The sequence below is a fragment of the Atractosteus spatula genome, chromosome 3 (genome assembly GCF_055471065.1).
Source record: "Atractosteus spatula isolate fAtrSpa1 chromosome 3, fAtrSpa1.hap1, whole genome shotgun sequence".
NCBI classification, from domain to species: Eukaryota; Metazoa; Chordata; class Actinopteri; order Semionotiformes; family Lepisosteidae; genus Atractosteus; species Atractosteus spatula.
The window spans coordinates 26,389,276-26,416,567 of NC_142708.1; the positions used below are offsets into that span (position 1 = coordinate 26,389,276).

At 39.0% G+C, this 27,292-nt stretch overlaps 4 protein-coding genes across 6 annotated transcripts; 1 reads left to right on the top strand and 3 right to left on the bottom strand.

Moving 5' to 3' along the window:
- Window positions 1-4,819: 4,819 nt before the first annotated feature.
- LOC148837617 (growth arrest and DNA damage-inducible protein GADD45 gamma-like) lies at window positions 4,820-6,431 on the bottom strand. The gene is made up of 4 exons (XM_088910829.1): window positions 6,319-6,431; window positions 5,959-6,060; window positions 5,637-5,847; window positions 4,820-5,514 (listed from the first exon to the last, which is right to left on the bottom strand). Exons 1-4 carry the CDS (start codon window positions 6,369-6,371, stop codon window positions 5,401-5,403), a joined length of 480 nt encoding a protein of 159 aa, XP_088766955.1. The 5' UTR covers window positions 6,372-6,431; the 3' UTR covers window positions 4,820-5,400.
- A 4,373-nt stretch (window positions 6,432-10,804) lies between these two features.
- On the bottom strand, window positions 10,805-11,490 carry LOC148837618 (growth arrest and DNA damage-inducible protein GADD45 gamma-like). The gene is made up of 3 exons (XM_088910216.1): window positions 11,390-11,490; window positions 11,072-11,282; window positions 10,805-10,950 (listed from the first exon to the last, which is right to left on the bottom strand). Exons 1-3 carry the CDS (start codon window positions 11,488-11,490, stop codon window positions 10,837-10,839), a joined length of 426 nt encoding a protein of 141 aa, XP_088766342.1. The 3' UTR covers window positions 10,805-10,836.
- Window positions 11,491-14,853: 3,363 nt separating this feature from the next.
- Window positions 14,854-15,553, top strand: LOC148837619 (growth arrest and DNA damage-inducible protein GADD45 gamma-like). Its single transcript, XM_088910215.1, has 3 exons — window positions 14,854-14,999; window positions 15,111-15,321; window positions 15,440-15,553. The coding sequence occupies exons 1-3, from the start codon at window positions 14,854-14,856 to the stop codon at window positions 15,551-15,553; spliced, it is 471 nt and encodes a 156-aa protein (XP_088766341.1).
- A 1,230-nt stretch (window positions 15,554-16,783) lies between these two features.
- creb3l3l (cAMP responsive element binding protein 3-like 3 like) lies at window positions 16,784-26,908 on the bottom strand. Of its 3 annotated transcripts, XM_088910213.1 has the most exons (11): window positions 26,771-26,890; window positions 24,853-24,931; window positions 24,596-24,733; window positions 23,887-24,205; window positions 23,470-23,567; window positions 22,536-22,628; window positions 21,928-22,034; window positions 20,695-20,763; window positions 20,427-20,511; window positions 18,830-18,923; window positions 16,784-18,581 (listed from the first exon to the last, which is right to left on the bottom strand). In XM_088910213.1, exons 3-11 carry the CDS (start codon window positions 24,731-24,733, stop codon window positions 18,187-18,189), a joined length of 1,398 nt encoding a protein of 465 aa, XP_088766339.1. In that variant the 5' UTR covers window positions 24,853-24,931; window positions 26,771-26,890; the 3' UTR covers window positions 16,784-18,186. The 3 variants fall into 3 exon arrangements, with proteins under 3 accessions (XP_088766339.1, XP_088766338.1, XP_088766340.1); XM_088910212.1 differs by lacking the exon at window positions 24,853-24,931 and having other exon boundaries at window positions 26,771-26,908; XM_088910214.1 differs by lacking the exon at window positions 24,853-24,931 and having other exon boundaries at window positions 23,887-24,252.
- Between the last annotated feature and the right edge of the window lie 384 nt (window positions 26,909-27,292).

A 27,292-nucleotide genomic window follows, 5' to 3' on the forward strand; every position in this document is an offset into this window, starting at 1 on the left:
CGTCATGCACATTATCTGAATCACAGCACAAAGCAAATGAATCCATTATACTTGTTCAATCATGTTACATAATGTAGATGTGGTACATATTCCAGAAAAAGAACATGCACCTGTTAGACCACTTATTCAAGATTAAATACATTACATCCCATTTGAATGTACTGTATTTACTTTAGCTGGACTGATAATTGCAAATTGATTTAACCATGCAGTACGTCTGCATACTATATAGTGTTTCCATTGGCTATTTATCAGCCTGTTAGACAATTAATTACACAGTAATTAATTTCGTTCTGAGAGGGACTGACCAAGTGAAAAGCTGACATACCTGGACTCAGTTCTGAAAGTACATAATGTGTAATATACTAAGCAAAAATAAAAAATAAAGTTAGCAGCAGACAACACCAATTACTGAGTACAGTCCCTCTACCTGCAGGCAAGAATCCTTTGAGTGTCACTTCAATTTTTTTTTAGAATCTGTTTCTGTTGTTTTTTTTACTATATTATCGGTTTAAAATGCATTTTGGCTAATTTCTTCAAAAGAAAAACATTTTAAGGGAAAAAATTGTATAGATGTCAGTGATCAGCGCATTACTACGAATTGCCAAACTGCATAAAGTGGATTATTTAAATATGCCTTAATCCTCACTATGTTATTTTTAAAGGGATTATCATTTTATACAGTAACATAAGACTGGCACTTATTTTAGCAGGGTGTGGTGTTATTTGCTGTCCCTACCCTTTCAGCAATCTCTTCCTGCAGTAAACCTTCAATGAAAGAAGCTTTATCCAAGCGCTAGGAAAAACTCCCCTGTAAGATGCAAACACTAACAACCGTACTTAATCAGCTGACTTACTGGTTAATAAAGTCAAGGTATTGATTTTACTGGTTGATTGAGAGCTGACTTGGGCTAAGTATGTTTTTATAAGTGACATAATACATGAAATATGCACTTGAGACCATTCCTTAAGCTTCATAATAGATCTCTTTATGTTAAATATAACTGAAATATATCTGGAATGCACTGGTCTGTGCGACTGAACGTAGGTAAAAAGATAGGATTTCTATGATGACATACTTGATATATGCAGTATACAGTGCACCATCGCATTGATATTTAAAAGTCCAGACAACAGCATTCAATATCAGCATGAATTTTATGTCAAAGATAATAGTTTGCAAACCTTTCTTTCATTTACCATAGTAAATCAGTTTACAAAACTTTTGGAAGGCAATCAAAGCGTGTTAATTTGCTTTTAAGGAAATACAACCCTTTATACTAGAAAGAAAATGTGATCTTACTGTAGATGTAACTGTCACTGATTTCTTATGCCAACCATTTTTTGACATTTTTAGTACTTCTTTTTGTTCATTGGTTTTCTAACTGCTCTATCCAGTATAGGGTTGCAGGAGAGCCATAGCCTGTCCTGGCAAGCAATGGGTGCAAAACTGAATACACCCTGTACAAGATGCCAGTCCATTGCAGGGCAGTTACAGACACAAACACAGACACGCACGCTCTCTCACATCCACAGCCAATTTTCCCAGAAGCCAATTACCTACCAGTAAGCCTTTGAACGTTTTGAGGAAACTGGAGCATGCAGCGGAAATCCATGCAAACAAGGGGAAAACATATAGACAGAGCTCCACTCCTCTCAGTATTGTTTCCTTAATTATACAATGTACAGTATTATTCAACAAATACCCTTCTCCCAAAGTCTTTCGGTTCACAAAACAGAATAAGTTCATATTACTTGTCTGTAGAGACTAGTGAGCATGTAATAGACTTTTCAGTTACTCTCACAACTTTTCCGAGCCCATATTATTTGAACTTTTTTATGAGTGTTGCTGGAAAGGTTGCTATTGATTCACACCCCTCAGGCTGTGTATGTTTTTATGGTTTTATTCTGATATCTCACAGCCCGTACAATGGAAAGGAAAGTCCCACGCATATTCCTTTCTTTCAGCCCCTTCATTCTTATCAGCAAAGACTAATGGTTTGACAGATCTCCGATTTCTGATGTCGGAAGGAAGCTGAAGCTTAAAAGGTTGCAGCGAAAATTAAGTAAGGACAGGCAGACGTTTTCTGATGGTTGCTGTCGTTGAACACAAGTGGGATTTTTTGAAAGAGTCAGGTTGAGCATGTTTGTGTCTTGGGCAGGTAGTTAAAAGGAAACCATTTCAGTACAGGACTGCAGAGTACTGACTCTGAGCACAGCTGCTGTGAAATTTAGTGATACACTGAGAGATGCTTTCTTAGATACAAAACACCTCAGAAAAACCACAAAAGTCTGTAGCAACAGCTGTTTTACACCAGTTTCCTGCAAATTTAGCTTCCTCTGTCAGAAATCACTCTTGCTTCAATGTGCAGTGTGTACTCTCCTTTAGGTGTGTAACTTTTAATGAGTTTTAATGCAAATTGTGTCATACACCTTTATTTTGCTAAAGGCATTGAAAATGTAAAGCACTGTTCCACAATACAAATTGATATTATTTATATGATGCATACAAATTTATTTTTAAAGAAATTTATATCTTGGGTCAGTTTTATAGGATCCAGGTTAAAATTAAGAATATTTTTTCTTAGACAAAAAGTCAGTCCTCATATTTGTTTCTGTAACTGCTCATTATGTCATGGATAAAGCCATGCTATATCTATAATATTTTTTGTAGAGTTAAACACGAGTGATTTGTTCCTAAGCCCTGAGGATGGAAAGCACTGTTTGTGCTTCAATATGGAAGCACATTTTTGCATAGATATAACAGGAATTACAAAAAACAGTTATTTTCCAAAATATTCCAAAAAACCACATTTTACTTTACCAATAAAACTTTTAAAATCAGTGTATTACATGTTCATATTTTAAGTGATGATTCAGTATTGGCATCTGAAACTCTTCGTCCTGGATGTTACCAGCACAGAATGTTTTTTCGATGTGGATATAATGAGAGTTTGCTGCTTGCAGGAAACCCCCATTGGTATGGCCTAGTTTCCAGTGAAGTGTATTCACCTCTGGTTCTGAGTAATAAACATTTTCAGTTTCCTTGCCTTTTTCCTAGATTTAACATTACTAACTCCATATGAACTATTTGTATTACTAAAATACAGAAAATTCTTTCTACTGTGTCTATTGTGGGGTGCTTTGAATTGAATTGAATTTGTATCACTCTTCAGTGGTATAACAAAATACACACTAATGATTATTTGTGACATCTCAGCATTACCTTTTCCCCACATTTTACTATATAATTTTGTATATGAGAGCCCCAAACCTAGCATTTGATGTCAGACCCAGGGACTGTGAAATTGAATGTGTGTTGGGGTTATTCAAGTAGATAACAAACAGGCAAAGTTATGAAATGAATCATACAGCCATGTTCAAGTGGAGAACTGTGAGAGCATACAAACAAAGGAACAAGCATGGGATAATTCCACACTAATTAGAAAGAAATAATGTTTTAGCTGCTGAGTCCTCTTCAGGTTGAAGGGGACAGAAGAATTGCAGGGATACAAAGCAAAAGAGAACAAAAAGGACAGAGCAAGTGAAAATGGGCACAGCAGGTGAGAAAGGATGTCCAGACAATTGGAAATCTGAGGGAGAGGTGTAAAAAGCTGAAATCTGTAAATGAATGGAGAGATTCTCAGAAGAAATTAGTCACTGAGAGTTGGTGTAAGGTGTGATCCATGTTTAAGAATACTCTTAAGGATGGAATGATGTCATTTTGGACTGAGATTCCTGGAAACCGTGTACAAGGGTAATGGCAGGTAAGTGTCATTTTTGGCCAAGAGAGGTGAAGTGAGACCTGTGGAATTACATCCAAATAATGTGCAACACATGAATTGTCAAAGTCAGTTCAACCGCTATTATTAAGAAGTCAGAGTTAAGTGTTGACACAGAAACCATGACCTTCACTTTTTAAAAGCTTGCTAAAAACCTCACTACTGTGGTAAGAGAACAAGTGTCTTCTGGCACATACAACCACTTTTATCAATGATTTATCCTCGATGTACGGCATGCACTACAGAAGCAGAAAAAAAAACTATGTCCAGCTTCCATGTCATATTACTGATCCTTCTTTAGGCTTGTAAAATAATTTGGTTTGCCTTTCATTGTAATGGTTCTTATAGGGTTCATCCTACCAGGACTTTTCTCAAGCCAATGCAATTTGCAGCACTGAATTATGTGAACTAAAAAAAACACCTCATTTTAAGTCATTTTCAACCATTTTTTTAAATGCACTTTCAACAAAAATATTTTTTCAGACAGCGCTGATCAGCTTAAAGGTTTCAATACTTTCAGAATAACTACCACTTTCCACTATTAGTGGGAGCCACTCAATACAAAACTTGTGCTTGCACATTTTTGTGTACTCTAAAAAGCAGGTGATGAGTAAATTGTAGTAAATTATAACCTGCGTAGAGGAAGAAAGATTTAAGGAAATGTTTTTTTGCCAAATTTCCCCCCAACGGTTCCCCTTAGCACAAAAGCCTCCTACTACAAAAGAGAAACTCATTCTGCATGCATCTCATTAGTTATGCAAGCTGTTGAAGTAAGCAGCTGGCGCATAGGCGGTGAGAGGTCAATTCTTTCTGAATAGAGAGCGTTAGCTTCTCTGCTGACTATTGTGCTCAGACCGCTCCTGAGCCAAACTCCATGCGTGTTTCTTTGTGTCAAACGTCCAGCATCAGCTGCGTGCCCCACATTGTTGTGAGATAAAGTGAGTATACAATGTGTTTGCTAAACTGCTGCTGTTCAAAATCACCTGATGCGTTTTGAAGGCTGCAGAGATCATTTCACAACACACGACGCAATAGTACATTTGATCGTTTTATTGCGATGTTCACAAACATCCCGTAAAATTCACAGCCATACATTGAATAATTTGATCCATTACGAAACTGCGTACAAAAATATCTGCGTAACAGTTTTTCAATTATACCGATTCTGAAATACCTGTTCAGTTAAATCAGTCCGTTCCACATTTTTTTAAAACTTTTTTTAGCTTCCAGTTTCATTAAAAACGTTCAGTCTTTCATGCGAGTCTTTCAGTCCATTGCCGGTACTCTGCACAATGCACTTCCTCTTTGCATTCTTCGTCAAGCCTCCACACCATTCAAAACTTCAAGAGCTCTCCTCCGCTCTCCTCTGTGGTATACCAGGCCCCGCACTGCCAGTGAAGTTGCGGGCACCTTGGTACGAACCGTCCTCCTGCAGATCCCGTTGCACTTGATTCCTTGTCACCTCAAAGGACATTTTCTGTACGCCCGCCCTTGCGACTTTCATCTGAGCCCTCAACAGGATAATCCACAGATCTCAGGAATATGTCGGGTCACCCTCGTATTCCAGGTTATTAATGCACCAAAGGTTAAGCATCTTCAATTGCTGAAAAGTCCCAGTTCATCGCTCAGGGAGTGTAATAGCAGGCACCCACTCGTAAACGTTACGACTCTCCTCGCAAAACAAGCTCAGCTTCTCCAGAGCCGGGTCCTTCCATGAATCCAAGTTTGGGTTCTGTAATAGGAGCAAAACGAAGAGATGGCAATTAGAACACGTTTTTTTTTGTTTGTTTAATCTGCATAGATCCTAAAGCAAAGTGTAACACTGACTGACATCACTGAGGAGGCTGTACGTACCGTGACGAGAATGCAGTGCGCATCTTGGGGTTCGCCCGACTCGTCGCTCCCCACAATCTCAGCCAGTCGCTGGATGTCATTCACCCTCACGATGTTGATGTCGTTGTCGAAGCAGAAGGCCTGGATTAAGGTGAAGTGGATCTGCAGAGCGATGTCGCACTCGTACTCCTCATCGGTTGCCAGAACACAGAAAGCCACGCTGTCTGGGTCACTGCAAAAACAAAAATTATAACGCAATTTAGGATTTGTTTGACTCAGCGGAACATAACAATAGAATAACGGGTCTATTACCGGGAGTTAAGACTATATTGATAATACTTACACATTCATTACTTTTGCAGACTCGTAGACTCCCACTGTCAGGTTTTCTTGTTTCTTAGCGGAAACCAGGAGCTCTTCCAGGGCTGAGCCAGCACACATCATTCTGGAAATCAATAAAAATAATCACTTGTAAGAACCTTTTATTGAAGTCTGCATGGAGCACACAGCAAGTCTGAAAGCCTCTTTAATAACGACCTCTAGTTTAATAGAATAAGCCACATTCTGCTCATGCAAGCACACCAAAGATGATAAAATGCATCGTCAGCAATATTCCGACTAATGCAATGTAGCAATACTTGATTTTATACAAGGGACTAAAAACATCAATTTAATTAAATGAATTTATTTCGTTTATATTTACCTGTCACCGGCTTCAACTGTGTTCTCCTGTCCGTGAATTTCCTCAAGAGTCATAGTTATCCTATTATCCACTTTAGTCACCCGTAGAAGCACCCCACAGAAGAAGAGCTTTAGTCTGTGAAGAGATATAGCTGCGCTCGTCTTTTATAAGCAGCCGGCTGTGTTCTTCAGTAGTGGGCTGGCGGTACAACTGCAGTGCTCGCTGATTGGCTGAGAAGATAAAACGTATGTTAATGTCTTATAGTAATTATTGCGGCTCGTGTCTGGGCCCCACGTGGGGGCGGGATTACAATGCCCGAAGTCTGCTCCTTTTGTTATTTTGGTTACTGGGCAGACTGGAGCCTGCCTTTTTTTATAAAAAAAAAGATTAAAAGACTTCAAATGAAAGTGCGTTGCCACAAATTACTTTAATCACGAAGAGCAAGTTTGTAATCTGCAGGTGGCAGTTATAATCTTGTTTTCTGTAAAACAAGATATCCATGCGGAGTTTTCTTTTTTTTTCCACCAGTCAAAAGAAACAGCATTTTTAAAGTAGCTGTGATCACACGTCCGTCCCTGTCTTGCGTGGGCTATCAACAGAGTGTGTGTGTGTGGGGGGGGTAATGGCAGATTGAGCACGGCACACGCCACTCCTTTGCATTTGTAAAAGCGACACAATGGCCAGGCTTCGGCGTGTGGCGGTTCGGGGGTCTCAGCAGTTCAAGCCATTCAGAATTGCTGCTGGGCTCCACCTGCCACTTGTATAGGATTTTGGGCAAGGTGGGGGAGGTGGGCTGATCTCTGACCTGTCTTCTGCTATCTCCTCGATCTCGCTGTCACGTACCGCAGCAGATGTGCGTCTTCTGCAGCAGACACGAGTCTGCAGTCGCGTCTGAAACTTGCGCATTTCGATGAGCTCCGAAAGCTGAATAATTCAACACACCACGGCATGTTATTCCCACACTGACCGTGTTCAACTCTTTTTGTTTTTACTTTGGTTTGAGAAAGAGCGCAGCTTCAAGACAACGGCTCAATTGGTATTTTCCCCCTTTTAGGCAACTGTGAAATATTTGAAAGAAGCTAAAACAAAATGTTAAGAAAAACAACCAAAACCATGTTCAGGAGTCCTGAACTCCACACCTCAATATGAAAAATAACTGCACTAAATTAATTTGACATGCATAGTGGTCCGTTAATGACATGTTGTGAAATGCACGAATTGTTAATGTATTATGCACAAACTGTTATTCCCAATTTATGAAAACATTGGATATTTAAATCACTCTCTTTAGTCAATTTATGAAATGCTTTTTTCACGCATGTCGTCTATTTGCAAACTTCAGAGCTGTAAAAAAAACTGCAGTCGTGGCGCCACCTGCTGTTTATTCAAGTAGATTCCCGTGCTACGGAAACGACAAGAGACGCGTGCTCTTTCAGCATCCCCCGAGTGGTTCGTGTACAGCAGGCCCCTCGCTGGGCTGCTCTGCAGCCACGAGTCCCGTTAGCTGTCTGCTGTCACAGGTTTCCTGGGCGAGTGAACAGCTGGGCAGCCCCTGTGTTATCGGTGTCCATTGCTGTGCCGAGACTCTTGGAGGCCCCACTCTGTCGATACGCTTTTTTAGCACAGTGGGCAGCCCGCGTGATAAAACTGCAAATGATTTGATAGCGCGTCAGACGCATGCACACCAGGGGTCTGTCGGGTGTTAGAATAGGGGCAAACTGGTTTAGGTAGGTAAGTAAGTCGTTCTGTGAATAGAGATCAAAAGCCCCTGTATACTTCATGTATCACGGATTAGCCTCGCAAATTTTATACACAAATAAGGTTTCAGAGGTTCTTTAATGTCTCATTGTATTTTAAGTTACTTCCAAATTCTTAGTTACCTGCATTTTTCCTTGACATTTGTACATGTAATTTTTACCAATATCCAGTGTTAAAAAGGCAAAAGTGATAATTGTATGTACCATTGCCTTTGATTAGTTTAATGAGAAGTATCATTTAGAATCAGCATCTCAAGTTTATAGCAGTTAATGCTTAAACCACACTTTGCTTTCGATATTCTCATAACCAATCCTTGAATCAATAAAATTTAAGGTGATAGCTCACCAACAAGCTTTTTCTTTTATTGCTATAGTCCCAAAGTTGTACACCAAAGAACAAAGACTAGCAATGATTTGTCTAAAGAAACTCCTACATGCACATGTATTATGGATCATTTTGTATTATTTCACAGTTTGCTTTCATGGTCCAATACCACATTGTTAATAACCAAGGGTAATCTCCTTTTCTGTCTATTTCACATGCTGACTCCATTATCTAAAGCTCTTTCTGCAACTTGGGAATTGTGTTGGAAATTACACTTTGCAAAAATTGTCCATTTTGGATCGAATCAGCGTGACAGTAATTGATAATATGTTGAAGAACCAGATAATCTTTGCTTTAAAGCAGGGGTGCATAACTCCACTCCTTGGAGAACCTCACTATCAGTAAGTAGGCTTTCATCCCACGTAAAGTCTTAGCTTCATAATTGATCTAACTGGATCAATTTAACACGTTTCCCTAGTGCTTTGGGTGCTATAAATATAACGAGACCTTATAAATAGTGGAAATTATTTTTAATATCTCACAACTGAGACGTGAAAGCAATCATCTCACGCTAACAGAACATTTTGTTAGAAAATGAGTTCTTGGAAGAATTAGTTGTGCGTTCCCTGACCGCTTCTGCCATCTAGTGGGAATTTTTATTACTGAATTTATTTTTGTCCTCGATTACAATAAAATGCACTGCTCAAATTGAATAGACATGTCTGCATAATTACACGTTTCCTTTCCTTTTTATGGTTCATTCATAAAATTTAACATCAACGTTTCCACATTGTAGCCAGATCTTTAAGATCTCAGAAGCCCACACTATGATGACCAGGGAAACTATGATGTAGCGGTTGGGTACTTCGGATGAGATGTAAAGATGAAGTCCTGAGTACTTTTTCGTTAAAGAAACCATGACTGTGTCAGAACATAAGAGCTGTTACAAACAAAAGGAATCATTTAGTCACATATAGGCTGCTACAGGTCACCCAAAGAGGAGCTGCACTTCAGGGATGGAAGTGGTCATACAGTACATGCTACACAAACAAAAGCAAATAGAGCTTTAAACAGAAAAGTAGTAGAAGGAATGATCCTAACTCCATCCACTTACTGACAACTATATCTTAATACCTCTATCATACCCTCCCTCGTTTTCACCTTGGGAGCAGCTCCCTAGCTCATTCCTCTCTATAATGAGGGATGTTCTGTCAGCAGTTAGCCTGTTGTTCTCACAGCTACAGTAGGTGCGTTATGTCAAACACACCTTCAACACAGTTCCATCTTTATGTTGCATTTATTAGGACCTGACCAAACTTCAATTATTATCGATTTATTAAAATAGTCCAACTGAGTTCAATGATGTATACTTCAAAGAGAAACCATTTTAAAATATGTAAATTGCATTTAAATATGATTTTGAAATGACCTGATTTTAAGAGCTTTCAAAGGAAATAGTTCTCAGGTAAATTATGCTACTGATAAATAATATTTTTAAATGGGCACTATTGTTCCTTTTATTTGAAAACATTTATAGTGCAAGATCAGTATTGTGTTGGCTATAGAAAAATAATAAATGAAAGAAATGGTCTATTCACTGTGGCTGATAATAAATTCTCCAGAAAAAAAGTGATGTTATATTTTCATATATCAGAACTAATGTCATTCTGGAAATAACACTCCTGCTGATCTTTTTAAGGAAAATATGTGCCAAGCCGTACAAACTGGGGTTATATTGCTAACATTTTTACAGGATTTGGACACAAATGCACATATTGCAGTACACTCCCAAGTGGTATCCATACCTACTCAAGAGGTATCGTTGTCTGTATACCCTTTTTAATTTTAAATGACCATGCAATAACGAAATTCATACGTTAGTTAAATACTCATTGTTTATTACTGGTAAATTAAATACAGAAAAGCAGAATCGATATGTTCATCAATGTAAACATTTTTTAAAAACTGTAAAAAAAATTACAACATCGGTATCCGTGTCAAAAGCTTTACAAGTCTTTTATTCTATTTTTCTTCCTTTCAGCAGTTCTTTGAACTTCTTCCCACACATTTGACGTGTTCTTATTGACGTTCTTCCCATCTAGATACTGTGAGTACTGCTTTTGCATCACAAGTGTAGATCTTGGAAATTCACAAGCAATTGCTTTTGCTTTCCAAAATATTTTCCGAATCCATCAAGCACCTTATGTCCCTCAAAACATTCTACGCCACTGAAAAGCACTGCTTCGCTCCTCATGAAGCCAGTGAATCTTGGGTCATAGAGACAGGGACTGTCCGTCTTCTCCTCCTTCAGGTCTCTGGGTCTCCTGACCAGAGTTTCCTCGATTCCTCTCCAGGAACATCCAAGGATTTCAGGAATTCCACGCATTGCACATGTATTCCTCCAGGATGATTATTCCTCTGAGATTAAGCATTTCCTTCTTGGTCTGTAAAATCTCTTCAGCTCTCACAGAGAGATACTGCAGGTACCCACTCATTTAACCTCTGGTTTTCTTCACAGAACAAGTTCAGTTTCTCCAGAGCAGGATCTTCCCATGAACTGTCAGTAGTGTTCTGTTATAAAACAAAAGACGTAATGATTACTATATTGCTCAGTAATGTGCTACATTGTGGTACTTGTTATCAATGAACACAGCGTTAAAGTTCATATACAGTAGTTGTAAGAGATACATACCGTGATGAGAATGCAGTGCGCATCTTGGGGTTCGCCCGACTCGTCGCTCCCCACAATCTCAGCCAGTCGCTGGATGTCATTCACCCTCACGATGTTGATGTCGTTGTCGAAGCAGAAGGCCTGGATTAAGGTGAAGTGGATCTGCAGAGCGACGTCGCACTCGTACCCCTCATCGGTTGCCAGAACACAGAAAGCCACACTGTCTGGGTCACTGGAAGAGAAAAATAAACCGAAATTTAACATTGCGTTTCTTTCCTGTTACATTATTGTACATTATATTATGTCTTACATAGGAAGTGTAGCATTAGATATACTTACTCATTCATAATTTGTGCGGACTCGTAGACACCAACTGTGAGGCGTTCCTCGGTTTTTGCGGAGATGAGAGCTTCTTCCAGGGATTTGCCTGCAGTCTGCATCTTGTAGTTTGATGGGCGTCTTTTTGATAATACTGCTGCAACCAAGTAGGGAAACAGTATCTTGTCCTACTCGCTGTGTAGTCTCTGGCTTTATAGTGTGCAGCTGCCTCTCTCTCTTTTGTAGGGAGGTCCCCGATTGGCTACAAAAGAATAAAAGGTTTTAGTGTGGCTCGTGTCAGAGCATCGAATGACCCGTGCAAAATATATTACAGATCATTTCTATACAACAATTTACATGCGCGAGCCCTCAGCTAACACTAATTCTTCAATACCCCACAATTTTAGGAAAAATAATTTAACGTGGAAGATTAAGATGCCGGTTTTGTACCTCTGTTAGACCTCTGTTCCGCAATATGCAGTGTTATGTCCCATGTCGTAATTCTGTCTTTGTATTCCTTATTTTAAAAAAATGTAATGTATGTACATCTTTTAAAAATATGCATAAAGAAGATTCCTTGTGACTTTCGTCAAACGCACAAAGAGAAGTTTCCTCTGCAACAGCAATAAGAAAAACTTACTTTGATTAAGAATATCTCTCCCCTTTATGATATAACCTGATGTGTTATGGCTTTAATCAAGAGTTATGGTGTGCAAATATAAAAAGTTAATCTGATTCTAATGTAAAATACGAAATCGACCATTTCGTATTATATTAGTCTGGTTCCTTGGGCGCAACGTTCCATTAAGACCTTCTTTCAAGAAAGCCTTTTACTTTACTTTAAGTAAGGTGAAGTTTTTTTTTTCTTTGTAGCAGATTGAAAGTGGCACGCGTTGCTTTGCATTTGTAAAGAGTGGCTAGACAATGGTCAGACTTCGGCGTGTGGCATCTGGAAGTTCGAACAATTGTTTTTTTTTCCTTCTCCAGATCTACATTGGTCCATCTGTCAATATGCTCCTTGTTCAATGTGCGTGGGGGGTGGGTTGACGTTTTTAATCTGTTATACCTCACACATAGGCAGCCGTCTAAAAGACCGCTCAATATTTCTGCATTTTCTTTTTGTTTATAATAGGTCGAATGTCTCAGTAGCACGGGGCTCAAATCAAATTAGAACACATACACTGTGTTTTATCTGCTTTAAATTCCATTCGGTGGCTTAGGTCATAGACTAAAACACAAACTTTTCAACACCGGATAACGCTGACAAGGAATATACACTTTTTTAAATTAAAGTGCATCATATGAAAGAAGACGACTCGAAGATCTTAAGGAGGGCAACACTCTTAAACCAGAAATGTTCTAACATTGTGAATGAGCACTTTCCTTACAGTGTGCAATGAACGTGTTGACAAACGAGGCAGATTGTGCCGGGAGCACGCTGCTAATTTGCATTTGTAAAGAGCTGCCTGATAACAGGCGGACTTCGGCATGTGGATCCCTACAATGGGATCCTTCTTTTTCATAGCAGCACTGGACCACCTGTCACTATGGCTATTTCGCTCAAATTGGGGGAGGGTCTTTGAGCCGGTTGAGTAGTCTTGAGTTTATTTTGCCTTATACATTAATATCTAGTTGCACGCGTCTCAATGAAAATGTTTTGAAAGCCCGACCTTCTAGTTTGTTGTCCTAATCTCTGCTATCGGTTTTACGCCTGTTTTTACCTGTGCAATTCATCTTGTCGAGATTACTATGAACTGTGCAAACCTAGATCAAAAGCCATCACAGAATTAGACGACGAGAGACTGCTGCTGATAAACTAGTCGAGTCATTAAGAAGAGGGCTAGGCCGAAAACTCGCCACCGCTGGAAACCACTGGTCCTTGTAAAAAGCGGCTCTTTAAATAATCCGCTTGATTGTTACATTGTGATTTGGGGATCTGCTACGTGTTAGAAGTGGGTTGGGGGTTATTTAAAAGGTTAAAGCTACTTTTATCGGATGGCCTATAATGAACAGGCACGCGTTGTTCTGCATTTGAATAGATGTGATAAACAATGGTCAATTTTAGACGTGTGCCATCTGCAAGTCTGAACCTCTGTTTTTTTTTTTCTTGGTCTTCATAGCGACACTGTCCCATCTGTTCCCTGGTAGCCTACCACTAAAGGTGAGGGGGGTGTCAGTTTTATCGTCCATCCTCATATCTATTATTCGCCCCAGGAATCCAACACTTAAAATATTAAATATTAGGCCTGCTCATGTCCACCTATAAACTGTTACGGAGTGAAAAATAATCCAAAAGAAATACACACGCATCTATTTCGATCATCCTAATCGCTCATTCGAAACACAATACTTTAGTTAGATAATATTAACTTTTTAATGTGCTAATGTACTTATTATTTAATGCACTCATGCACTATTTTGAAATCTTTGGAAATCTAATTTTTGCAAATTGTTTAACAGATTGTAATGTTGTCTTCTTATCATGTTATCTGAACCTTAACATAACGTGTCACAATTTAAACGTGTCGCTTAACTACTGGACTGCTATTGTTACTCTACTGTCGCTAGAACTGATTTGGACTTTTTGTAACTTTCTATCAAAATGCAATGCATTAGTCTTTAATCGTTTTTAAATTAAAAACCTAGATATGAAACACTATTACTATTTCACTGCAACAGATACGCATAGGATGCTAGCACTTATAATTAAGCAGTATTATCTGGCAAAATGAAGCAGATTGTGCCCGACACACGCCTTTAATTTCCATTTGTAAAGAAAGCTTTAACAATGGGAGGCATTTCTGACAGGGGGCTCGTACAAAGGAATCGTTTTACTCCTTCGCAAACTCCACCTGCTGCACCCATTTCTCCCCCTTTTTTTGGAGAATCAAAGGTTCTTCCCTATATCTGTGTACTAAACACTTCTAATTATACAGATTATCTGTAGTGCAATTATCACCACAACACTTGAAGTATCAAACTGCACAGCGGTTATGATAGCACAGTATCACAATCCCGACTAACTACTCTGAAGGAACTGTATTCTGCAGAATTAACTTTCTTTTGTATGTCTAGTGCTGCTTTAATGTTCCAGGTTTCGAACCGACTACGTTTTAGATTAAATTAGACTAAAACTGAACGATAGAAGTGTCAAGTAAACGTATGTATGGAGAAGCTTTGAAACTCAGGGCAATTACTTTGCTTCCGAATCTCTCCGCATAGCGGTAAACAAAGGACCTTTGACAATACGTGTCTCCATGGAACCGGCACCCGGCCACGAGCCTGGGGGGACAATACTTCGTATTAGCATAGCAATGCTTCACACGCGCAGCCAATGAGGGGGCGAGCTATTCATGAGTACGGGATTTGAGGATTTAAAAACGGAGACCAGGACGTTCAGGATCATTCTCCGTTTGGATTTGCTTCCGAGGTTTACTCCTTTCACCTTTTTTTTTTTGCAATTTACAATTATTGCAACTTGCATCATGACTCTTGAAGAGGTCCTTGTTCAGGAATGCACCGAAGCCAGGGTTCAGTCTCCTGGGAAGCCATTAAAGGACATTTTAGTTTCGGCAAAAGCGCAGAATTGTCTCACTGTTGGAGTCTACGAATCTGCAAAAGTTATGAATGTGTAAGTATTATTATCCATACTACATTTATTTTGATACTGTGCGAAGTGGGGGAAATTTCATGCGACATGATGGCTAACAAAGTACTAATTAATTTTTGTTTTATTTTGCAGTGACCCAGACAGCGTGGCTTTCTGTGTTCTGGCAACCGATGAGGGGTACGAGTGGGACATCGCTCTGCAGATCCACTTCACCTTAATCCAGGCCTTCTGCTTCGACAACGACATCAACATCGTGAGGGTGAATGACATCCAGCGACTGGCTGAGATTGTGGGGAGCGACGAGTCGGGCGAACCCCAAGATGCGCACTGCATTCTCGTCACGGTATGTATCTCCCGCAACTACATGAATTGTCAACAAATATCGTTCAACAAAAACAAATATCGTTGCGATCTATTCCCGAATAGGATACTAATGGTGTTTTTTTCTTGTTTTATAACAGAACTCAGCTGATAGTTCGTTTGAAGATCCTGCTCTAGAGAAGCTGAACTTGTTTTGCGAAGAAAGCCGGAGGTCCAACGAGTGGTTGCCTGCTGTATCTTTCCCAGAGCGCTGAATTGGGACTTGACAAGAGTCTTTGGAATTGCTTACACTAGTAGGAAAAATCATCCTGGAGTATATGGATGAAAAATCCAAATGAAGACCCAGTCAGGTTCTCGGAAGAGTCTGAGGAAGACCGGGACAAGATACCGAGGTCCTCGCGGTTAAGGAGGACGGGTTACAATAAGACGATACTCCTATGGGGCTGGAGTACCTGGACAAGAAAGACGAGTCTTCCAGTTGGGTGCAGACTTAACAGGAAGAGAAGAAGAAAGGAGTCAAGAGATAAAATACACAGAATGACTCAAATATGAAAAATGTGCTTACGCGTCATTATGTATGTAATGTTCTTTTCAATTTAGTAGCTAATTAGCTAGTTTGATTTTGTTTAATATGAAAGATCTTCAGTATTTAAATAAACCAATAGAAGAAAGAAATCTTGGTGTTACTTTTTCATGTAACTTCAACAAACGTAATTTGGTTTACAGTCCATCATGGTTACTTTCAGTTTGGATATAAATGTTTTCGATCGATTTCGATTCGATTTCGATTGATGTAAAATAAAAGTCCAACACATTTATGTTTTTGAAGGTCTCATATTCTAATGATCTTGATCTATTCAATTATTTTAATTTAAAAGCAAGATACACCAGGCCTTAAAAAAAACCATTTAAAATAATCAAGCGCTGTTCCCATTTTAGGCCTGCACCCGCTTTTACCGATTAGAAGTTTTCTGTGCACGTCGTTTATGAATTGGTGTTTTACAAAACTGTTTTATATTCGGCAAAGTACATGCTAGTTTCCAAAGTTTGCATACATTTCCTGATCACTGAGACCTTACTCTTTATCTTGCCTGCTCTCCGCACTGGCCATTAGCATTTGCAAAGGAAAGTACAATGGACTTTTCACGGGAGACATCTCCAGGTGCCTGCTGTTGTCCCCTTTATTAACCAAATGTCTTTACAACAGAACTGCTCCATCTGCCAGCTTCGTAGTGGGGACGGGGGGGTTACTTTCTCCAAACAGAAGGATTCTTTTGAACGTCCAAAAGGACGAGCACAACTTCAAAAACTGTCATTACATTGTCAACTTCGAAACGCATATTTAGAAGATATTTGATGCAACGTGTATCATTTACCACGAAGTTAAGCAAACACAATTTAGGAGATTAAGAAAAAGTATTTACACATGATAAAACCATGACACCCTACCGACAAAATAATCAATCGAATACACACTTCAGAATGGACTGAACAGTCTGTTAGCGTCCATTATGCTTTTATTAAAAAGATCTTGAAAACAAAACAGAGCTCAATTACAATTAACAGACCAGTACAAGAAAATCACAGCGGTAGTGCGCGACGGGGAAAAAAACGGAGAAACAGTTCTTTAACTGAAAAGAAGACTTTGTTACTTTTTCTATACAAAATGCCACATAAAAACATTCACAAAAAAAATGCAATCGCTGATATTGCAGGTCATAGCATTTCGTCTCTTGATATTATTATATATACCAGAAAACCAGCACAAATACATTTAGCAATAATATACAATTTTTCTCCTATATACAAATAAAAATGATCCAGCCTCTACCAAATGTTTCATATGGTGCATCTGCCAACAAGACTTTTAATACTCCGGTAATGGGAATGTGCTATGTTATTTCTAAATGTAAAAAATAGGTTAAATATACAAAAGTAAAAGCAACTTTCAGCGCTCAGAGTAAAAATCATGATAACCTGTAGTGTCTAAAGACATGAAAATCCATGAAAAAAGGAAACATTCTGCCTGTATTACTGTATAGCCAAAACATGGACTTTTTAACCAAACTTTTATTTAGGATTTGATGATGAAGTTGTTGTTTTAATTATTTTTTGTATATGCTGGAAATGTGTTACAACGTGTAGCAATGGGTATGCCAAGCTTTTGCTACAATAACTCTCTAGGCATGCCTTCTATGGCACCTTTAATTGTCAGCAAACACATTTCCAATTAAAGAACTAGTCCTTCACAGTCAAATATTGTCCATCCAGAAAAACACGTTTCTTCTTCCTCATTATCTTTATTGCTGAGGGCAGTTTGTTTAGTTAATCACATTTTTTTGACCGCATTCCCAAAGGATCTCTAACTCGGATGGGCTAAAGAAGTGAATCTTTTCAAGCTTTAACACTATGAGGGGACCTGCAACTTTAATTTTGACTCAAGGAAAATCCTTAAGGGACCCAAGAAAGTCAGCCTGCTGGGCTTTTTACCTAAGCAATCTGAGTGCAGTACCTTGTTCATGAGTGCAATAGCAGTGCTCAGTCACAATCCTTCAGTTATCAGTTGAAAGCCCTAATCACCACTTTGCAATACTGCCCCAGTAAATAATAACCATGCTAACAAAAGCAAAAGGCTGAAATAACTAAGAGTTTTAAAATTCCCAAACTGGGAAAAGCATATATTTTATCATCGTTTCGTTTCCCGTGATAAAAAAATGTTTTGCAGGCATTTCTTCTACCTTAAAAAGACATTAAGGGATCACATCTCGCACGTTCATGTCTTTGCAGAGACCATCATTTTCTAGATGTCACAATACACTTCAGGGCAGTGCATGGAACAGACAGCGCACAGTACTTTCCCTTTCTTCCTGAAAAGAAGAAAGAGCCTCTACATTTCATCAGAGCGATGCTGCTGTATTATTACAGAAGTGCTTTTCCTGTCCATCCAGTCATCTTTATTTACTGCAGGGCCTGTAGTCTGATAATCCCTTACTTCTCTTGCCGAGGCCTGGCGATTGTCCTGGCCGGCGGCGGGTGTGAGGTTGGTTTTACCCTGAGATGGGAAGTCGGAGGACGAGTTGCTGCTGACGGCAGATTCTGACTCGGCTTGATCTACTTTCTGATAATCTGGGGTATGATTCTGGCCACCAGGCTTCAGCGTGGTCTTGATGTGTTCTATGCTGGGAAGGAAAACATCTTCGCCATTTATGTCTTTAGCCCCTTCTCCATATTCCAACTTGTTCATTTCCATGGAAGGAAGTGATCGAATATTTCTTGAAAGTACTGGGAAAAGAAGACCACAGAGTAATGCAATTTTAGATTTCTAGCATTAGCAAGTTTCTAGAATTTACAAAGGGAGTCAAAGCGAGATACACAGTTATGAGAACATAACACAGTGCCAAGGATACTGTCTCATGGATCAGAGGCAGCCAAATTAGTTTGAGATTGGACAGCATGAGAATGCCAGGAGTTTTAAAAACACATCAGGCAATAAGTCTATATACAGTATTACACTTAGGAAACGGACTTACCATTTGAAGAGATGTATAGATCCTTCTGGTTTCCACTGCTGCCAAACGGATTTACGCTTGGGAAGATAATCAAACAGAAGGACAACAGGAAGACCTGAGGAAAGAAATTAACACTGTAGACTGCAGCAGCAAAAGACTAATATGCTGTGTGAACCTAAAAGATGGAGTTCAGACACCTCTTATTAATACAGTTACAAAGAAAATGTGATGTCAGCCAATTTCTAAAGCTGCTAATGTATTCAGATGGAAAAAAGAAAAGCAATATTTTCTGGAACAAGAATACTATAGTTATAGCTTAAGTATTTTCACTAAAAGTTGTCAATTTGTTTTAAGCCCCCTGACTAGCGTTACAGCTTGAGCAGTGAGGCATTGGAACTTGCCAATCACACAAAAGCTCGTTAGGTGCACCTTTACCCAACGAGGTCCAGGTGGAACAATGCTTGACCAGGTCACCTTTAAAAAGGCCTTAATTCAAAACTTAAGTCACTACAAGAACAAGTCGACACTTAGTCAGTTTTCTGTGCATTCCATAATGCCTCGAATGTCACCCGAAGCAAGGGAGAGGGCCATTGGCATGCTGCAGGCAGGCATGTCATGTGCCAGCATTGGCAGACACTATGGAGTAAGCCACTCCACTGTGTCCCGACTGTAGAGAAGGTTTCAGCAGACGGGCAGGACAGATGACTGTTCAAGATCCGATCGCCCCCGTGTGACCACACCAGAGCAAGACCGACACATCAGACTGGTTCATCTGAGAGATCGTTTCAGATCTGTCACCCGTACTGCTGCTGAAACTAGCGGTAGACACAATGCCTGCATCAGTGACAGGACAGTGAGGCTCCATGTTGCTAGCCTTAGAGCAAGGCGACCTGTCCGAGGCCCTCTGCTCACACCTCCTAGATGTCACACCCGACTGGCTTGGGCCAGACAGAGGCTGCGATGGACTCATCAGCAGTGGCATCAGGTCCTCTTCACGGATGAGTCACTCTTCAGCCTGTTCCACACAGACGGGAGGGCCAGAGTGTGGAGGGGGAGGTGTTGCGTTTCTTTTTTCCCCATCAGTATATTTGCAAGGTACTATTTTTCAAACTAGTCATAGGTTGTATACTTTCAAAAAAGCACAACACCTAGCTGAGAATAAAATTACTTAATAACAATTACTATATTTGGTCAAATTAGAAAATATTTACTGGATTCTTACTGGATAACCATATGAAATCAACACACTGTTAGTGTAAAGTAAAGCAGTATATCTTGAACTTCAGTTATACATCTAACCTCATTTGTACAGCAATACACCGTTTCCATATTTTCGTCCTTGTTCTAACATTAAAAGCTAATGATATTGTTATTCTGACAGGAAACCCATTTTCCAGTCATACCCCATTCAACCTTCCTGAACTCAAACATTATATATTACCTGGCTTGTAAAAAGTAAAAAATCGTGATTTGCTTCTCTGGAAAACAAAAATGCTAATTTCCTTAAACCACCTGGAAAGTGGTTTCAGAACCTAGGAAAAACAGCACAGTCTAATGATGATCTGAGTGGTATGAGTTAATTACAGGGACAACAGAGGTACATGGAAAATCTACTCACCATGATGAAGGTACTGGTAGTTGTCGTCTTCATCGTGGTCTGTTTCATCAGTGCCTGCAGCTTCCTCAACTGCTCTATCAGAGACCTGACGGCAGAAGACAATTAGATTATTCCCTGCAGTACTTCACATAAATACAAGAGCAGGTTTTCTATGTCAAGTGTTGACTTCACTGGCTTTGCCTAATGGGATCCAAACACATAACCGAAGGCGTACGTCATGGTTTGAAGACGGATGTCTGAAGTGATGGCAAACAGACTGTTCCCTTACATATTTTGCTTCTGTAGCTGTTGCACCTTCTTCTGCAGCTCCTGGTTCTGGGCAGTGCAGGCTGCCACTCTGGGAGAAAAACAAAAATAAAATAAAATGTATTTGTGTATATGCACGCTTTCCATACTCAGTACATCACAGTCAAAGTTTCTAACTTTGGTGAAGAGACTTGCCTTCATGGGTCTAATCCAAACGAGCACTTAATCTGAATGAACAATGATTGAAATGATAAAGGAGTATATCTAAAGGCAATGAAAACATCATTTAATGCCTTGTTATTTTCGATTTTCATACTACGAGTTATGCTAAAGAATTTTTAGCTACATTAAAGAACAGAGTTAATATCAATATCAATAAATCTGTTAAACATTCAGTGCTATTCAACGATAGCTTTAATTTTGTCAGTTTGGCCATTTATACATCAACTCCTCATTTTACGAAAGAGGTAAATTCCTTGAAAGTTGTTCATCAAGAAAAGAGTATTAAACAAAACTGAACCTCCCATTAATTAAAGACAATAATTAGAAATGTGACCTGAGACCATGTGCGCAATAATAACAGCAAAGGAAGTTATAAGTGCACACAAACAAGGACTAATTTAAGCAAGCATTCAGTCTTTGACATCTACAGGTGAATAGTCATTCGCTGGCAGAAGCTGAAGGCTGAGGTTTGGAGGCAGGTGACTAAGGAAGTAGGAAGGACAAGGGAGTTTCAGCTAAAATTCACAGAAATAGCTAAAGCTCTGAGGAGGCTACCATAAATAACAAACAAAGCAGGACAAAGGTGGGAAGAGGCAGAGCATGGGATGGTGAGCAGGGCAGGCACAAATGAGTGCCTTGGAGTGCTTTGGTTTTAATGAAAATTAATTAAAAAAAAAAGAATATTCATTTTTCAGATGTGCTGATGCAAAACGTATTTGATGAAGGTATCTAAAAAAAAAACTCAGCTAGCGTTAAAGAAAGAACCCAGGAATGAGATCAAAGAGGGCGGAACAGCACTATTGTCCTTCAAGCGTATACAGTTCTGTGAATATAAGAAATCATAAATATTATCAGGATTTTGTTTTGTTTCCTTAACATATAGATGCATATGGCATTTCATTAGCAGATACATCACTACTGCAGAAACATAAATAAATTGAAAATGACAGCAAAAATGATTCCTGCATCTAATGAACAACTGTCCTGTAACAAACTCAACGTCACCAGAGAGGGCCTCTTCCTATCTGCTTACCTGCTCTCTAAACCATCCACATACACCTTTTTCTTTTTACGGCTCTCCTGAGCAGACTGCTTGTTGCGGATCTTTCTTCTCACTCTTTTTAGAGTCCTTTCTTCAGCCTGAAGAAACATTACTGTTAATTATTATTAGACACATTAAATGCATAATAAAAACAATATGTAATGTTTTTCTAGGATATAAATATCAGGATGAGCATTATTTTACATTCTGTTTGTAGGGCGGAGCAGAAAACCTAGTTTTCTATTATATGATCAATAAAAAAAATGAAAAGTCTAGCAACACAATATTGAAGTTTATCAATTGCTGGTTATCTTTATATATACACATTAAGCCTTCCAATTTGAAAATCTGTTTTTTTTCTTCAAATAACAATCAATCAGCTCCGATATACAACCCTAAATGAAATCTACAATACATGCCTAAGTATTTAACACACTGCTTTTATGTCTTATTTAAGCTACTCACACTTTACGCTGAGATACAATTTTTCACCTGTCAATTGTTTGAAGGAAAAAATGCTGACATGCAGATGCAAAATAAAGCTGTTTAAGGTAGTGCATTACTGTGTGAAACAAAGGGTGATGGCAAAACACAATGACCTTTGTGAGAGGCAAGAGAGTTGGTATCGTAACGCCTTCCTTTGCAAGGATTCTTTTCTCCTCATCTGTCAGGACGAGCTCTTTGAACTCAAGCTGCAAAAAAAAAAATATTATTCATCGATACATGGAACATTCATCTTTTCATGACGTCTTTCGTAGTTTCCATAGCTGACTGTACCAAAAATGAAGTGAAGAAAAATGGTCTGGAAAAAAAAAATCAATCGATGAAGTTAATAAAAAGAGGCTTGAGTTTCCAATCAAATTTGGAATATATTAGGTGAAAATAATGCTAAATGCACAGTTAAAGGTATACAGCAATGGTTATTGCTAGGAGTGTTCATCCATGCTGTAGAAGACCTGCATTCAATAAAATTAACTTCACTCACATTATAAATGCCTTGCTATATACATAGATCCCCAGGTCATCACCATGAATGAGAATTTATTCTCTATTGCCTTACTTGGTATAATAAAGGAATAAAAAAATGCACCATCCTGAAGTATTATTACTGTATTTTTCTGCATTAGACATTTGTTAATTGCACACACGAGGGCGCTAAATTGTGTAAAATGTAATAATTGATGTTGACCTGTGCTCCATTTACACAAATTTGATGGGATCATGTTGATACTGTACATTTCCATGCTTTTTACATTGCGTTTGAAAGCCACTACACAGGAACATTAAATAAAATACTCAAGATCTCAAAATAAAACCTTTCATCAACACATTGTAAATAATTTAAACCCACAGAGAAATTCCACGTGATTACATGTAATTCATTATTTTTCTTTTTGGTTTCACCTGGTGTTTATCATTGCAATTATTTTATTTCAGACTTCCCCATCGCAAGGGGTTGAAATACACATACTGACGTTCAAGGCCTTCAACGAGAATGACTAACATAGGAAAGGGGAAGGATTTTAAACATACATGGTTTGCACCGTTGCAATCCGAAGCATCTTCTATTGCAAGAGAAACAGGGTTTTCAGTAGAGCAATCTTCTCCCACACACTCAGAGTCCCAGTCATCTAACAAGAAAAAAAACAAACATTCAGGGCAGGCAGTGCTGAGTTCAACTGTTATTAAAAAAAAAAGGTCAACAACTGCTAATCCAATAACCACAGGAAATACCAAGAGCGTAGTCAAACTGGGGCCACATTACCAATTACTTCACTCACTCTCAGCCTAGATTACGAAGAATTTCCTCCTTGTCCTGCAATAACCCAATGGAGGTTTTCCCCATCAACTGGAATACTCAGTCAGCAGTTTGTATAAAGATACATGGAAAGTTACATTGGAAAAACTACGAATACATACAACTTGGGCCCTGTCTAAATTTCTCCATACCTAAATCAATGAAGACATCGGTTTCAGGTATCTCAGACCGCACACTCTGCAGGGTGTCACTGCTGTCCTGGAGGTGTTGCAGGGAGTAGTTGTGGTCTGTCTGTATCACCTCACTTACAGCTTCAGTGTGGGTCTCTGGGAGTTTAGGGCTAGGCGAAGGGCTGCTGTCACAGCCAGAGGGGCTGCTGAAGTTATTGTTATCCTCCGATATCCCACTGTCACTGCCCTGTGGGGACCAGGACTGGCAGGGGACCTTTTCATCTTCCAGGGGACCAAAAAGTGAGCTCAGAAACTCTTCTGTTTCAAGATCATTAAGCATCTGTAAAGCAAATTATAACTCACGTTTCAAAAGTACCTAAAAAAGACCTGGAAAGAAAAAATCCCAACAATACAAGTTTTTTACAGATTAGCTCAACGACAAAATAAAATCAGATTATTTTCTTCTTTCAAGATTCCACTGCCTCAGGCAAGCAAAAGCTTTTAGCTTTCTTATCTAATCCACCTGCAGTTCCGTGACTATTTTTGCACTAACAGACAAATGGAATGAAAGAAAATCACTTCTCCAAACTCTAGGTGCTGAAATGACTGAAATACGAAAACAAGATACAAAACAAGATGTCCCAATACATAAAATTTTTCAAAGTACACCAGTGTTTATTTACCTATTAACCTATTAACTTTCAAAGAACAAACTTTCAAAAAGACTTACGTCTTGTTCCGAAAGCCCACACTCAGCCATCCACTCCACCCCATCAGCAAAGGGATCGTCCGCAGCATCGTTTCCTTGCTGTAAGAACTCTCCGAAAAGATCTATGCTGTCCATTTCAAAGTCCTCATTGAAGGACATCTGCCAATGAAAGTATCTGTTAAGTCAACAGCAAGCTGACTGAAAGACTCCCCCTACCCCACACACCTTAAGACACCCCAGCAGAGCATAGCTCTGTTTAGCCGATTCTCAAGACGTACCACCTATGCGAGGTTGGAGCAGGATGCTGCGTCAGTGTGGAATCAAACTCTGTGTGTTCCTATACCACCTACGAAGTGTCTGAAGAAGGGAAAACAAATGTTTTCTATGAGAGGAAATCACCCTCATGCAGGCAATGAGATGAACTGTCTTATGTGCTTCAATTGCAGTGGCTCTGCGCTGTTATAACTTGCAGCACCTTCACTTACAGATGGAAAACAAAATCAGGTTTTGCTTGTCTAGAACCTCAAAGTCCATTCAGCTAAGGATACCATGCACAGATGCAGTGAGTAACAATATCAGGCAAGGTTATTTTTGTGGGTTCAATCCACACCATATTCTGAATGTCTATAAAAAGTGTGTTTGTGCCCCAATCCATTAAGAACTATCTATACATTGGTGCTTGATGTAGAGTTCTTAATAGATTGGGGCACAAACTTTCTGTTTGTTTGTTTAGACACTTACTCATGTCTATTAATTTGCTGACACCTTTATCCAAGGTGAGAAACATTCCAAATATTTAATTCAGCCCATCCAACCATTTCCTAAGCACTTCATCCAGTACTGGGTTCACAGGGGAGCTGAAGCCAATCCAGGCAAGCAGCTGATGCAAGATCAAAGAGGCAGAAAAACAGAGTAGACGGGTATAATAAATAATCTACGTTATACATTACCAAACAATAGCAGATGATAAAGCAATAATTACAAATGAGATTAAGGATTACAACACATAAAAAGCAGGCAGTGGCCATGACAGCTTACACATTGCAAAGTGAACTGTGACCTGGACAACCACACTCGCTACAGGCGAACGCAAACTGTTTGACGTTATGTATGTAGACATTATTAGAAAGATAAAAGTGAAGCAAATGGCAGCTTCACAAGTATACAAGTTCAAGATGTATGCAGGGGCAATACAAGCACAGTCTACACGGTTTTGAACTGAGATTCAACCCACAGTTCAGATATGTTGTCCCATTTAATTTTTGTGTTGCTTTTCTCTCGATGCCACTCCTCAAATTCCGAAAACGTTTTCAATTTCTAAGGAAAAGGTCAGCGCTTTGTTTTTCAACATGCCAATGATTCACGGGCCACCATTACCGTCACCTGTTAAGTGTGATTAGCAATGAAATAACATGTCTCGTTGCTAGCTAAGCGGTGTCTCTTTCTGTAGGCATAATACTTAATAGCAAAAAACACGATACTGTAGTTTAAAAATACTGGTTTGATACGTCACGCGTGCTCAAAAAACATTGAAACTATTGAGATACGAAAAAAATGAACTGAGCCTGGAAATCCCCACCCACTTTTCTCCAGTCACATGGTAACGAAAATGACATCATGTAAAAACGGGAATTAACAAAACACAAAGATCCTTGATTTGATATCACCTTAATACGTGGTGAAGCCAATAAAAAGTAAAACCTCGATTATTAGTTTGGCTATCAGTTTTACTGAAGATATATTTCGAATGTTAAGTGACACTGCCGCAGAGGTTGTTTTAAAAAGGTTTGTTTATGTCAGGGAACACAAATTGCTTTCTGAAAAAAACAGATTTGTCAGCACTGCATAAGCACTGTACATATGATGTGTTCTGGCACACGCTGGGATAATAGCACGCTTAATATAAATGCTATAATATAAACACTTTCTTGTTTAATTATTCTACAGTACAGTGCCACAGTAGAAACTTGCGTGAGATTACTAGACCCCTGTCTCGATTTTACACTACTAATTAATCCGTAACAGGGATCAATAATTTAGAACTTCAAATCAGTGTTTTAACTACGAAAAACACTTAATTTATTAATTTATTATTAATGTGCTAGCTGGAAATAGACTACATTTTCCTACTTACTATGCCAAGATAACAAAAACAAAAATAGCCAGATAGTATAAATAAAATAGAATCATTCTTACCTTTTCAGTGCTTAAACTCTTCAGTTTCACATACACAAAATTCTACTCAGCTTTACGATGTACAGGAGGAGTTTCTTACTGAACTTCCTACAGACGCAGCTCTTGAAATCACCTTCCAACAAGACAGAAATGACGTCAACCCACAAGACCGAACAGTCAGCAAACAACCAGCGTCCACTTGCGTGCAGTTATGGGATATGTAGTTTTCCTCTGGTAACACGGTTGAAACCAGTTAAGTATAGCATTCCAAGATTAAATCACTTGAAATTTTGTCATCATTTAGTATTAAACTCATGTGTTGTTTTACGTTTTTATGCAATGCAACTATTTAGTTTCTGTTTATCACAGTCTGTTTTACAGCTTTAACAGAAGTAGAGCCCAGGCAAGGACACAAATTCAAACATCAATAGAAGGCCAAATGATAAGCTGAAGCAGTGCTTCAAATTCTTCAGCACACACTTGTTGTTGAATGTATTGTGTTATTTTATTATTCAGTCTGTCACCTGATTCTTCCTCTCCACC